Source organism: Mobula birostris, chromosome 24 (genome assembly GCF_030028105.1).
Source record: "Mobula birostris isolate sMobBir1 chromosome 24, sMobBir1.hap1, whole genome shotgun sequence".
Classification (NCBI taxonomy): Eukaryota; Metazoa; Chordata; class Chondrichthyes; order Myliobatiformes; family Myliobatidae; genus Mobula; species Mobula birostris.
In genome coordinates, this window is record NC_092393.1 from 5187638 (window position 1) to 5202444 (window position 14807).

The window sequence follows — 14807 nt, forward strand, 5'->3', positions numbered from 1 at the left end:
GCATTCACCTCTACCATGTCCTGGCAAAGAATGGCCAATGACTTCACCACATCCACAGTTACCTCTGCTTTCTCTCCCAGGACATCTCCATTCTCTCATCATACTGCCCATCCAGAAACACAATGCCAATTTTCACATATTAAAAACATACTGGTTCTACCTCACCACCCCCTTCTTTGACCTCACACCATCTCTGATTTGTTGCCTCACCATCTGAAGCCCTCTTATTGCCACTATAGAAGGTTGAGGTCCCACACCACTAGGCTCAGGACAGTTATTGCCCAACAACCATCAGGTCTTGAAACAACAGTGCAAATTCTATCACCACTAATTTGAACTGATTCTATGATCTACAGACGTTTTTTCAAAGACTCTTTACAACTCATGTTCTCAGTATTATTTTTTATTTACACAGCTTGCCTTTGGTACATTGGTTATTTATGTGTTTTTTTTTGTAAATTCTATTGTATTTCCTTTTTCCTCATAAATGCCTGCAAGAAAATAAATCCCAGGACAGTATATGGTAACATTTTACATATTTTGATAATAAATTTACTTTGAATTTTGATTCTGTACAAGCAGGATGTTCCTCTGATCAAACAAGACCTTCAATCTATTTTCCCTTGTCTCCTCTATTCCACAACTAAACTGAAATGAATCACAAACCATGATTGAAAAGGGACACCCTGCCAGTTGTTTTGGTGGGATCTAGTTCCATCGTGGCTTTCAAGAGGAATCTGTATCAATAAATGGCAGGGGAAATTTTGCAAAACAATAAAGGGGTGGCGTAACTAATAAGTTAGTTTGGTACCGAGCTAGAGAAGGCACAATGGGTATGATACTCAATACATCCTATCATAATACTTTGCTGGATGGTGTTAAATCACTTAGCTAGGCAAATGGAACACATTCCATCTAACTCCTAACTTTTACCCTTTGGGGAGCCATGGATAATGACATTTTAGAACACAAAGCTCTGAGCATCTTTTGCAAGCTCAGGATTTAAATAGTTGGTACAGCTACTTTCCCGGTCAATAGCTATTCTGAAGATTTAGTTGTTTAAACATTCTGTGATAATTATACCTTCGAATGTTAATGAAGGGCAGTTAGCCTATTCGCTAGAGATATTCACTGTCTGGCAGTTGTGTGCTATAAATGCTACTTGCCAATTATCACCAAAGCCTGAATATTATCCAGATCTTAAACACAAGAGAATCTGCAGGTGCTGGAAATCCACAGCACACACGCAAAATGCTGGAGGAACTTTGCATGTCAGGCAGCATTAATGGAAGTGAATAAACAGTTAACTACATAATTCTCTGCAACTTTTGCCATCTTCAACGGGACGCTACCACTAAACACATCTTTACATTCCCCCCTCCCCCCAACTCTCCACTTCCTGCAGAGATCATTCCCTCCGTCCATTCATCCCTCCCCACTAATCTCCCCCCGACACTTATCCCTGCACTTGCCCATTCGCCTCCTCCCTCACCTCCATTCAGGGCCCCAGACAATCCTTGCAGTGAGGCAACACATCACCTACAAATCTATTGGGGTCATTTATTATGTCCAATCCTCTCAATGCAGCTTCCTCTACATTGGAGATCCAAAGTAGATTGGAGAACCAATTTGTTGAGCATCTTCCAGCCCTCCACAAAAAGCAGCATTTAGACCATTATACCATAAAACAGAGGAGCAGAATTAGGCCATTCAGCCCATCAAATCTGCTCCACCAGACCGATTTATTATCCATCTCGACCCCATTCTCCTGCCTCTCCCCGTAACTTTTGACGACCCGATTAACCAAGAATTTATCAACCTCTGCTTTAAATATACTCAATGACTTGGCCTCCACAGCCATCCGTGCTAATAAATTCCACAAATTCATCACCCTCTTGCTAAAGAAATTCCTTTTCATCTCTGTTCTAAATGGACATCCCTCTATCGAGGCTGTGCCCCGTTTCTAGACTCACCCACTACAGGAAACATCTTCTCCACATCCACACTGTCTAGGCCTTTTAATATTCAATACGTTTCAATGAGATTCCCCCCCCCCACAATTCTTCTAAACTCTAGCAAGTACAGGCCCAGAGCCTTCAAATGCCATGGTGTTTCCTTACCAGGCTGTGATAGAGCTAGTCAATATACTCTCCCCTACACATCTATTGAACCTTGTCAAGGTTTTAGATGTCATGCTGAATCTCCACAAACTCCTAAGGAAGTGGAGGCGTTGCCGTGCTTTCTTCGTAAATGTGCCCAGGACAGATCCTCCAAAGTACAAACACCTAGAAATTTAAAGTCGGTAGCCTTCTCCAACTCTGGTCCTCCAATGAGAACTGGCTCATGGGCCTCTGGTTCTCTTCTGAAGTCTATAAACAGCTCCTTGGTCTTGCTGACATTGAGTAAGAGGTCGTTATTATGACACTGCTCAGCCAGATTCAACCCATTTAAAAACAGACTTTGCCTTAATTCCTTCCAAGCAGCTGCCCCAATGCTTTTAAACTATGTAATTATATCTCCCTCTGCCAACTCATTACAGGTCAGCACTACCCTCTGTGTGGAAACACTTGACCTTCTTTAAACTTCTTTCCTCACAACATAAAACTACTCATTCAACGAACCACACCAGGAAAATGACTTCATTATACCCTAACTATGCCCCTCATAATTTTAAAAGTAGCCATAAGAACCCTTCAGGCTGCTATGCTCCAGTGAGAATAAATGGAGCTGATACAATTCCTTCTTATAACTGCAGCCCACCGCTCCAGACAATATCCTGGTGAATCTCTTCTCACTATTTCTAATGCCACCTCCTTCCTGTAGTCACAATACTCCGGGTGTAGCCTTACCAATAACTTGTACAGCTGCAACCAGACATCTCAGCCTTTAATACTCAATGCCTCTGTACATCAGCACTCGTAAAGATCCCTGTCATGTACTAAGAATGTTCAGTAAGCATTTGATATCCCAAAATGTATTCTCTCACACTTGTCTGGTTTAAATTCCATCAGGCACCATTTGATTTATGTCTCACTGTATGCTTAGACCATCTTTGCTACTATCCACTCCATCAAATAATATATCATTAGCTAATTTACCAATCAATCCAGCAACATTCTCATTGAAATCACTATATACATGACTGCCAACTGTGTAACCACTTCTTACTCTTGAAACTTCAATCCCCTGAAATACTGGGCTACCAATCCTGCTCTTTCCTCATCCACATCAGAATCAGGGAAAATCTGCCGTCCTGTGGCAGCAGTGCCATGCAAAAGTATAAAATTACTATAAATTACAAAAATAAATTAGAGCAAAAGGCAGTCTTCATGGACCATTCAGAAATCCAGCGGATGGAAACTTTAAGAATGCAACAATATCATAATTGCATATGATGACCCATGTTCTTTGTCCATTGATCTTACTCCTTGCAATAAAACAAGTACAGTTAAACATACCAACCCTCCATTGTTCCCAACCCATTAAGCCCCCACCTGCAGAGGCTTAATGTGTGTCTGCCCAAGCTGTCTTTGTTCTTCCTCTGTTTCTTCCAGTTTTCTTTAAGCCATAGTTATATAATACAGAGAACAAGCCCGTCGGCCCAACTTGCCCCATGACAGCCATGTTCTCTAACTGAGTTAGTCTCATCCTGTCCAGGTTTGGCCCACATACTTTCTTGGTCCCACTAGATTGGCCTTACTAGATTAAACCCAGCCAGATGCACTAGCAAACCTCCCTCAAGAATGGAGACAAGAGACCATCCTTGTGCAAGGTTTCACTTCAAGACATTAACAATTCCTTCCCATTCACCGATTCAGCTCAATCTGCTGTGCTCCTCCAGTAGACTGTCAGAGGCTCCCTCCAAGGGTACTGCACCCTGTCCCGTTTATGGTTGCCTAGTTTGGAGCTAAACAATCCATGGGGATCATTCCGCAAAACAGAATGAAAAATACCCTCATATTCAGTCCCCACTCGGATTGTGGGGTAGACATGGAGAATGAAATGAATTCCGGATTGCCATTGCACTTCAACAAACTGTAGAGTGGATACAGGTTTCCTTCCCTGTGAAGTGGAACTCACAAATCCGAGTTGAAATGACAGGTATGCTGCTCCGATTACACAGCAAGAGATGATTTCCTAAGAATACAGAATCACTGCCTACAAGTACAATGCACATTTATGTTATTTATTAACTTACCAAAAATAATGCTTTGAAACCTTTCTAATTGTAACACTTCAGTAAACATTCCTTCTTAATTTGTCTATTTAAATAATATATGCAAATTTGGCAATTATATAACATTTATGAGAATCAAGCTTACCCACCAGCAAGAGTGATAGAAATCAACCTGGTGGGTCATCAATTATGACAAAAATTGCAAACCCTAACTGGGTGTTTTTTTGGTTGGAATCTTCACTTTGATAAAGAACAGGCTCAAGGTTCCATGTTGTCTAAATTTATTATGCAATACTAAATTTCTGAATTATCTTTTATTAAGCTGGTTACATTTTAACAACAATTACTCATGTCTTAGAGTAGTTTACATTCCAGCTCATTCACAGGCATCTAAATTACTTCTATTTCAATGGGATTTTCAATGAGCATTTAAATCTTATTAGGTTCGTTTCTTAGAGGACACACAGACGTAAAAGCAGCAGCAGGTAGGTCATTATAAAAAAAAAAGGCTGTTGTTTAGTCTTACAGTTGATTAATCTCTCATTAGTACAAATTCCCCATACACTCTGTAACGTTGTTAACACAATTGAGTTGACAAGCTCTGCAAAATGAAGGTCAAATTCTTACATTCAAGGACAAGTTACAAACCTATCAAATTAAAGAATTTAAAACAAAATCTCCTTATGCAATGCAATGTGTAATAACTCCCTCAATATGAAGATTAAATTAATTCATTTGTGTAGTAAGTCACAGGGCAAAACCAATTTCAATGACAGGGTTGGGAAGGACACAAAATGGAGTGATGTAAAGGTCAAATCAACCAACACAGGGAACAGAGGCACAAAGTTATCGTGCATCAAGAACAAACTCTCTCAAAAGTTTGATTGGTCTGGATATTAAGTACAGGAGTTGGGACAGCTGTACTAGAAATTGATAAGGATACATTTGATACATTGATACATCTGGATTACTGCATAAAGTCCTCATTTGCCCAGCTACAGGAAGGATGTCATTAAACTGGAGAGGGTGCAGAAAAGATCCACAAGCATGTTACTGGGACTGGAGAGCGCAAGCAATAACAAAGGGCTGGACAAGTGAGGAGTGATTCCCCTGGAGCGCAAGAGGCCGAGGTGTAACCTTGGTGACTTATAAATACGAGGGACATAGAGCCACAGAGGAATACAGCATGGATACCATCCCTTCATACCATCCAGTCTGTACTGACACAGATAACGTGACTGGTCAGTCTACTTCCCAGAGTAGGGGAGGCTAAAACAAGAAGCCGTAGATTTCAGGTGAGAGGGGAAAGATTTTAAAAGGAACTCAATAGGAAACTTTTGCCACACAGAGGGAGGTGAAAATATGGAACAAACTGCTAGTGGAAGTAGTAGAGGTGGGTACAATTATGACATTTAAAATACATTTGGGAAGTTACATAAATAGGAAACATCTAGGATGAAAGTCTCACCTTTATTGAAGAACATGGAAGCCATTTGACCCATTTCTATTCGCTCCGCAATGTCAAAAGCATTGTAAGTGTTGGCTCTTTCTACGCATAAAAGAAGTTATATGATGGTTAGTACATTGATTCATTGTTGGAAAAGACAATTGAGAATCAGTTGCAATGTTTAAAACAAGTTATATAATCCACAAATTAATACCCAAACAAAGAATCAGAAATAATACCACTGGCATATGTTGTGAACCTTACTATTTTTGCAGCAGCAGTACAATGTAATACATAAAAATGGGGAAGGAAACTGAATTACAGTAATATATACACACACATTATATATATATATATGTAAAATTAAATAAGTAGAGCAAAAATAGAAATAAAATAATAGTGAGGTAGTGCTCATGGATTCAGTGTCCATTCAGAAATGAGATGGCAGAGCGGAAGAATTGCTTAGTCTAATTAGCTGGATATTGCAACGCTTAACCATGACCTACATGGAGAAATCTAACCAGCTTAAGCTTAAGTGCAATGAACAAAGTCCTGTAATGTGCTATAGCATGAACTGTGTTGAGAGAGCAGGATCCAAAAGCTAAAAAACAAGATCTACAAGCCTTGGCTAATTAGTCAAAGGCAGCAGAAACGTTGATTGCAAGTGGAGAGAGGTGATGGGGAGCTACCTCTCTTTTAATGGTTAGCCTTTTATTTTAGACTGACTCTTGGTTCTACATATTCCAGCAAGGAAAACATCATTCCTATATCAACTGTCAAATTCAACAAGAATGCATCTCTTGCAAGTAGATCTCTTGTTCCACTAAATAAGAGCATTTCAACATCCTTCAAGTGTTAGGCTAATCATTCTTTCCCTCTTTCTCCTACCTTACGTTTGTGATCACTTTGTGAGTTGTGAGCATCGATGCAATCACAAAGATGCTCTTTTTCATTAGGAGCTTGAGATCTGGTCTGTCACTGAAAGAGTCCAGAGAATTTCTACAGATGTACAATGCGGAGTATTCTAACAAAGATGCCCTTTTTCATGAGGAGCTTGGGATCTGGTCTGTCACTGAAAGAGTCTACAGATGTACAGTGCGGAGTATTCTAACCGGTTGCATCACTGTCTGATATGGACGTTCCACTGCAGATGGTTACTGGCTTTTGTCAGCTCCATCCTGAGCATCACCCCCTCCACCACTGAGGGCATCTTCAAAAGGCAGCATCGACAATTAAGGACCCTCACCATCCTGGACATGCCCTCTTGGCAATTGAATCATCGGGGAGGTGCAGGAGCTGGAAGATCCACACTTCATGTTTTAGGAACAGTTTCTTTGTCCCTCACCATCAAAATTTTGAACAGTCCAAGAATCCATGAACTTCACTATCACTGATTTACACTATTTAAATTTTTGTAAATTATTTTAATTTTTATATTTTCCAATGTACTGTTGCCATAAAACAAGTTTCACAGCATGTCAATGATAATAAATGTGATTCTGATGTGACCCTTTCTGGAAACTAGGCAGCCTGAAAGGTCAAAACTAAAGCACCCATTCTCTGCAGTCATATTCCAGAACCAAAGGGTACAGGTCATCAGATTGAGGGAATTTGTCAACCTTTGATCCATTTAGATTACTTTGCAGTTTCTCCTCTGGCAATATTAGCTATTTTAAGTTTCACTTTTTTTCCTTAAACTCTCTTGTTTCCCACTATTCTTGATATGCTGTAGGTGTCTTCCACAATCAAAGCGTATCACTTCCTCACTCCTGGTTAATTCCTGTCTCCCATTTATAAGGAACCAACAGTTATCAAGACTACTCTACTGTTTTGCATTTTTGTAGATTTTCCAGCTGGCATTTACTTTCCTCAATAGTTTATTCTCATTGTATTTTCTCACTCCATCAAATGTTTAAACCATCCCTAGCTGGTCTCTAAAATTCTCCCCACCTTCAGGCCTACCATCACCCTTCCTCTTTTCTTTCAGTTCACTTACTGTTCCACGACACCTGGACGTTTAAGTAACTTTCAATATTTCCCTTTACATGAAAGTGATCTTTATTTAGATTGAAGTCAGAACTACCTGGACATTGGCCCCAGCACAGTCCAGCTGAAACTCCCTCTTTCCCAACTACTGCCGCCTGTGTTTTGTCTTTTTTTTCCCCTTTTCTTTCAATTTTAAGTCATGTCTAATCAGTGCTGACCCTGCTCAATCATATTAACAGATAAGAGCCCTGTTCTCACATGCACTCCCACCACTATCACCGTTAGCCTTATTGCCCTACAATTTCTCATTATACTCTCCTTCTTCCTTGAGTAGCCCACTTAGGTTTGCCTCCTTCCTACCCGCAGGGACCCTTCTAAAATCCAGAAAATCAAATCCTCCAGAAGACGGCAGCGCTAGTCTCTTGTGTTAAGTAAGAAATTAGATAGCTGAACAAGTAATGACTTCTCAGTTTCACAAACTGCCACAGGCTACCCTTTTCAAGGTTAGGCAATAGACTCTACAAAGATGATACAACTTAACACTGAGGGATGTAAACTCCAATATGGGCACTAGCCTCCTCACCAGAGGACATATTCAAAAGATGGCCCATCATTAAGGGTCCTCACCACCTAGGACATGTCTTATTCTCATTACTGCCATCAGAAGCCTGCAGACACCCACTCAGTGTTTTAAGGACAACTTCTAACTTGCCATCTGAATGGCCCACCAAAACTACCTCACTATTTTGCATCTCTTTTTGATTTACTTATTTATTTTTTACATTTCTTATCGTAACTTGATTGTAACTTTTTATGTACTGCACTGTATAGTCCTGCAAAACACGCCATTTCATGAAATATGTCAGTGATATTAAACCTGATCCTGATTCTGACTTCTCAAGTGAAGCACAAATACTTAGCAGATATGCTGGAAACACCAGGTGTGCTTCTCCTGTGGAAACACATATACAAGGATAAGCAGGCCAGCAATATCACACCTTTGGTTACCATACCTGAACAAGCCACCAAATTAGTCTTCCTATAAACAAGATGGACTACATCATGGCTTGGACAACACCAGAGCAAAACCCAATGCTCCACAGGCCACTAATCCCTGCTATGTACATTAATGACTTTAATTCACGTGGTGCTAGGACACAAACAGTAAGAAGATATGGGAATGGATATCATTTGAAAAACCTGCGCAGGGTCCTAGTTCACAAAATGCCCACAGCACGTAGCAGAAGTTTATTGTTGCCATGACACCATCCACAATCTTGGGAATCATGTGAAACTAAACTTCATTGTTAATCCAGTGAACTGCTGAACGCAGGGAGGTGGCCAAGGTTCTTCTGCACAATGACACTAACACTGGTTTGTCAGCATTCTTATTCTGCCGTTGCCTGAAACAGCACAGCATATTAGACAAAAGAAACCTAAGAACTACTTCAACTATAGTCAGTGACATAGTGGCAAGGTAGCAAATTCCCTGTAGGTTCTCTAGATCTAGCAAGCCAACATCAGTGTAGTGGGAGTCTGAAGATTTGGACTTCACCCACATGCTGGGATCGTCCTACAGCAATTTAGATATAATCTCCAGAGCCCAACAAAAATACTGGATACTGATAGTGGATGATCAGCCATGATCACAGTGAATGGCGGTGCTGGCTTGAAGGGCCGAATGGCCTACTCCTGCACCTATTGTCTATTGTCTATAAAAATCAATAGTCCGTTAAATGGAGGACAACAAAGTCATTCAACGTCACTGATAAATCGAAGAAACACCACCAAATCATCAGATGCTGACCACAAGGATTTGCACCAGGAATTGAAAGTGGGGTTTCCTCTGAGGAAATGAGAAAAGCTCCACTGGCTGACAAATTGTCCACACTATCCCCTCATGCATCTTTCTGGAGAAGCTTTAACAATTTTTATATTGCTAGTTTACACCTGATTCTGATTGTAAAAGAAATTGAAAAAAAAACAGAAATTTGAGTGTTTTTGTTTTCAAATCAACGAATGTTATGTGTGGATACAGTAAGGATGAAAGAAGACAATTGATTGATTACCTTTAATGCATGAGGCTTTGAGTATAGAGAGAGCTCTGGTGAGACCACATGTAGAACAATCTCTCACCAGCAGTGGTTCACCAGAATGATGTTGGGGAGAAATTGCTCCACAGAGGAGATGAAGCAGATGGGGCCTATTCTCTTGAGCGTAGAAGAGGTGATCACGTCGAAGCATCTTACGAATTTTTACAGGATGCAGGGACATTTTCTTTTGCTAGGGTGTTTAGGACCAGGAGTTAGCTATTCATGACTGAAAGGAAACACTTTCACCCGGAATACTGTATTCTTGGAATTCTCTATTCTGGACACTCGTCAGAGTGTGGGAATGAGTGCAGAAGAGGTTTACCGAGATGTTCCCTGGATTAGAGAGCTGTTACTATAATGGGAGGTTGGACAAACTAGGGCTTTCTTCACTGGAGCAGCAAAGGCTGAGAAGAGACGTGCTAGAAGTTAATAAAATTTTCATAGGTAAAGATAGGATAGTCAGTCAGAATATTCTTTTCCCTCCAGAGTTGAAATGTCTAATACCAGAGACATGCCTTAAAGGTGAGGGGGTGCAAGTTCAAAGGGGATGTGCAGCCAAGTTTTATTCTATATAGAGAGGGCTCTGCCTGGAACATAGTGCCAAGATTAATAGTGGAGGCAGATGCAATGGTGGTGTTTAAATGCTCTTGGATATCCAAATGAATATGCAGAGAACGGGAGGAGGGGTGGGATACAGACATTGTGTAGGTAAATTAGTTTAATTGGGCATCATAATCTTAATTAGTTTGGTACAATATCATGGGCTGTGTAGTACTGTTTCATGCTTTAAAGTCAAAACATGAAGGAAATTTAGGGAGTTGGAGTTTGTGCAAGAAAATGACACTGGATGGTGAGGAAGCCAAATGATCTACTGCTTTGACTATTTTCCCTTTGTCCTCATGTAAACTCCAAGTACATCACTGATTTGCAGAACAAACCTACCAGTAGGGCTGTCGCAATGGAGGGAGAAGCCTTGGGACTCCTCAATGTTGACCAGACACCAAGCCTCACCAAGCAGCATTCTTCACCAGCTGACACATCAGCACTCCTCCTGGCGGGCAGCGCTCGGAACACAGCAGAAAAGAAATGTATTCTAGATCGGGGGCCAGTACCTGAAGTAAAATATTGACTAGGCTTGCCATGGCAAAAAGGAAGAGGTGCTCAGATAAAGGATCAGCCACAAACGGTAGTGTGTAAGTAGCTGACTGGCACACTCGTGGCACCTCTGTGTGCTTGTCATGTTTTTTAAAAATAAAATTGTAAAATATTAAAGACCAATTCTTAATTTTTAATAGTGAGATTAATTTTTAATAGCTTTTCATTGTTTTGATTGCTCCTGAATGTCAGAGATTCTGGCAGGTGATAACTTAGATTATGTGGCAGTTGTCAAAGCGTGTTGACAGGCAGGGCTCATGACTCTGCACCAGTCAGAAGATAGCTTCAGGATCAAGCAGTCGCCCCTGGTAAAGGGAGGGCAGCCAGCAAAGGCACCTTGGAGGTCACGAGTAAACAGCATTTCCCCCAGAGTTTTGCACTGTACAGCAAATAGTTACTACGACTATAAGACATAGGAGCAGAATTAAGCCATTGAGTCTGCTCCACCGTTCCATGGTGGCTGATTTATTTTCCCCCTCAGCCCCAGTCTCCTGCCTTCTCCCCATGACCTTTGATGCCCCGGCTAATCCTGACGCTCTCAACCTCTGTTTTAAATATACTCAATAGGTTGGCTTCCACAGTCACCTGTGCAATGAATTCCACAGAGGGCTATGGGTAACCCTAAGTAATTTCTAAAGTACATGTTCTGCACAGCATTGTGGGCAAAAGGGCCTGTACTGTGCTGTAGGTTTTCTATGTTTCTATTACCCTCTGGCTAAAGAAATTCTTCCTCATCTCAGTTCTTAATGGACATCCCTCTAGCCTGAGGCTGTACGCTCTGGTCACAGACTCACCCATTATCGGAAATATCCTTCCTACATTCACTCGATCCAGACCTTACAATATTCAATATTCAATGAGATTCCCCCCGGCATTCTTCTAAACTCCAGCAAGTAAAGAATCAGAGCCATCAAACACTCCTCATACGTCAACCTTTTCATTCCCAGAATCATTCTCATGAACCCCCTCTGTACATTCTACAATGTTAGCACATCTCTTCTTAGATTACGGGCCCAAAACTGTTCATAATACTCCAAATGAGGCCTCACCCATACATTCAAAAGAATCAGCATTACATCCTTGCTTTTATGTGCAAGCCTTCTCAAAACAAACGTTAACATTGCATTTGCCTTCCTCACTACAGACTCAACCTGCAAGCTGACCTTTCAGAAATCCTGCACAAAGACATCCAAATGCCATTGTACCTCTGATTTTTTGAATTTTCTCAGTTTAGAAAATAGTCTAGGCCTTTATTCCTTCTTCGAAAGAGCATGACCATACACTTCTCGACACTCTATTCCATCTGCCACTTGGGTCATTCTCCAAATTCGTCTAAGTTCTTCTGCAGACTCTCTGCTTTCTCAACATTACCTGCCCCTCCACCTATCTTCGCCTTGCAAAATTGGCCACAAAACCATCAATTCTGTCATCTAAGTCATGTGAAAAGCGGTCCCAATACCGATACCTGCAGAACACCACTAGTCAGCTCTATCTATGCTAGTATCTTTCCTGTAATGCCATGGGCCCTTATCTTGTTTAGCAACCTCAAGTGCAGTACCTTGTCAAAGGCCTTCTGAAAATCCAAATATGCAGCATCCACTGACTCTCCTTTGTCTATTCTGCCTGTTATTTCCTCAAAGAAATCCAATAGATTTGTCAGGCAAGATTTCCCCTCAAGGAAACCATGCTGACTTTGGCTTATTCTACCATGTGCCTCCAAGCACCCCAAAACCTTATCCTTAATAATGGACTCCAATATCTTCCCAACCATCGAAGTCAGGTTAACTGGTTTATAATTTCCTTTCTTCTGTCTCCCTCCCTTCATAAAGAGTAAAGTGACATTTGCAATTTTCCAGTCATCCAGAACCAGTCCAGAATCTAGTGATCCTTGAAAGATCATTACTAATACCTCCACAATCTCTTCACCTGCCTCATTCAGAACCCTAGGGTGTATTCTATCTGGTTCAGGTGATTTATCTACCTTCAGACCTTTCACCTTCCCAAACACCTTCTCCTTAGTAATAGCAATTACACACTTCTGCCAAACCTCGCCCCCCCCCCATCCCCGAAACTCTCAAACATCCTGCATTACTGCTGGTGTCTTCCATAGTGAAGGCTGATGTAAAATACTTATTATGTTCCTCTGCCATTCCTTTGTCCCCATTACTACCTGACCAGTGCCATTTTCCAGTAATCTCGGTTCTCTTTTACTCTACATTTGAAAAACTTTTGGTATCCTCCTTTATATTATTGGCTATCTTCCCTTCATATTTCATCTTTTCTCTCCTTATTGTTTTTTTTTAAAGTTACCTTCTGTTGGTTTTTAAAAGTTTCCCAATCCTTTTAACTGCCCACTAATTTTAGCTACATTGTATGCCCTCTCCTTTGCTTTCATGCTGTCTTTGACTTCCCTTTCTCAGCCATGGTTGCCTCATCTTCCCATCAGAATACTTCTTCATCTTTGGGATGGATCTATCCTGCGCCTTCCGACTTGTCCCCAGAAACTCCAGCCATTGTTGTTCTGCGTCATCTCTGATAGTAATCTCTTCCAATCAACTTTGGCCAGCTGCTTCCTCATGCCTCTGTAATTCTCTTTACTCTACAGTAATACACTTACATCTGACTTTATCTTCTCCCTCTCAAACTGCAGGGTGAATTCTATCAAATTATGATCACTGCCTCCCAAAAGTTCCTATACCTTAAGATCATTAATGAAATTTGATTTATTACACAATACCCAATCCAGAATTGCCTTTCCTTTGTAGTATCACACATTGTGGATACTACGTAGAGGCCTGTATATAACTCCCATCACAGCCTTTTCACTCTTGCAGCTTCTTAAATCCACCCACAAGGGTTCTACTGCTTCCGATCCTTTGTCTCCCCTTTCTAAGGATTTGATTTTACCAACCGAGCCACCCTATCCCCTCTGCTTACCTGCCTGTCCTTTCAATACTAGGTGTATCCTTAACTCTGGAATACACGGTTGGATATATTCTGTGACATATCCTCATATACAGTATATCTTCCCAAGTTAAAACATTTAACTTTCCTATTCTACACACGATTAAATCTCTGTGGATTATTGTATTATCCTCATTGCATGTACGTCTTATTTTCCAACTGTTTTGCATTGTGCCCAACTGTCCTCGCTGGGTCTCAACACCTCCCTCTGGACTTTGTAACAGAAAGGTCACTGTCAGTCTGTGTACACAGCAACATCTCTGGTGCCATTACACTCAGCACTGGCGCTCCCCAAAGCTGTGTGCTCAGCCCGCTCCTGACAAACGACTGCATCGCAGGACTCAGCTCTACCCAGGTCATCAAACTTGCGGATGACACAACAGTGGTTGGCCTCATCAGTAACAAGATGAGACAGGAAGTAGAGTGGCAAGCGGATTGGTGTGAGAGGAACCACACAAGTCTGAACGCGGAAACCATTGTGGACTTCAGGAAGCTGCAAATGAACCATCCCCCTCTGTGCAGAGTTAGGTGCACCAAGTTCCTGGGAGTTCACATTACGGATGACCTCTCCTGCTCCCTCAATATCACCTCCCTGAATAACACCTTCACTTCCTAAGGAATTGAGGGAAGTGAGGCTCCCCCCTCCCCATCGTAACTGAATTTTACAGGAGCACCATTGAGAGCGTCCTGACAAGTTGCATCTACATCTGGCTTGCAGCAGCCGAGCAACAGACCAGAAGTCCCTACAAAGGATTGTGAGAACGAACAGCTGAGAGGACCATAGGGGTCTCCCTACCATCCATCGGGGATATTTATCAGGAGTGTTGTGTACGCAGGGCCCTTAGTACTATTAAGAATCCCACCCATCCAGAATCCAGCATCCTCTTTGACTTTCTACCGTCAGGCAGGAGACTATGATCATAAAAACAAGAACGGTCAGGATGGGAAACATTTTCTTCCCCGAGGCCATTAGGCTTCTGAGCTC

General features: G+C 41.5%; 1 protein-coding gene across 3 annotated transcripts in view; it reads right to left on the reverse strand.

Moving 5' to 3' along the window:
* The window catches only part of tmem104 (transmembrane protein 104), a 170034-nt gene that overhangs the window by 57155 nt on the left and 98072 nt on the right, over positions 1–14807 (reverse strand). For all 3 annotated transcript variants that reach the window (XM_072242293.1, XM_072242292.1, XM_072242294.1), the window contains one exon: positions 5646–5726. In XM_072242293.1, coding sequence (XP_072098394.1) covers positions 5646–5726 — 81 coding nt within the window. The remainder of the gene's footprint in view (positions 1–5645; positions 5727–14807) is intronic.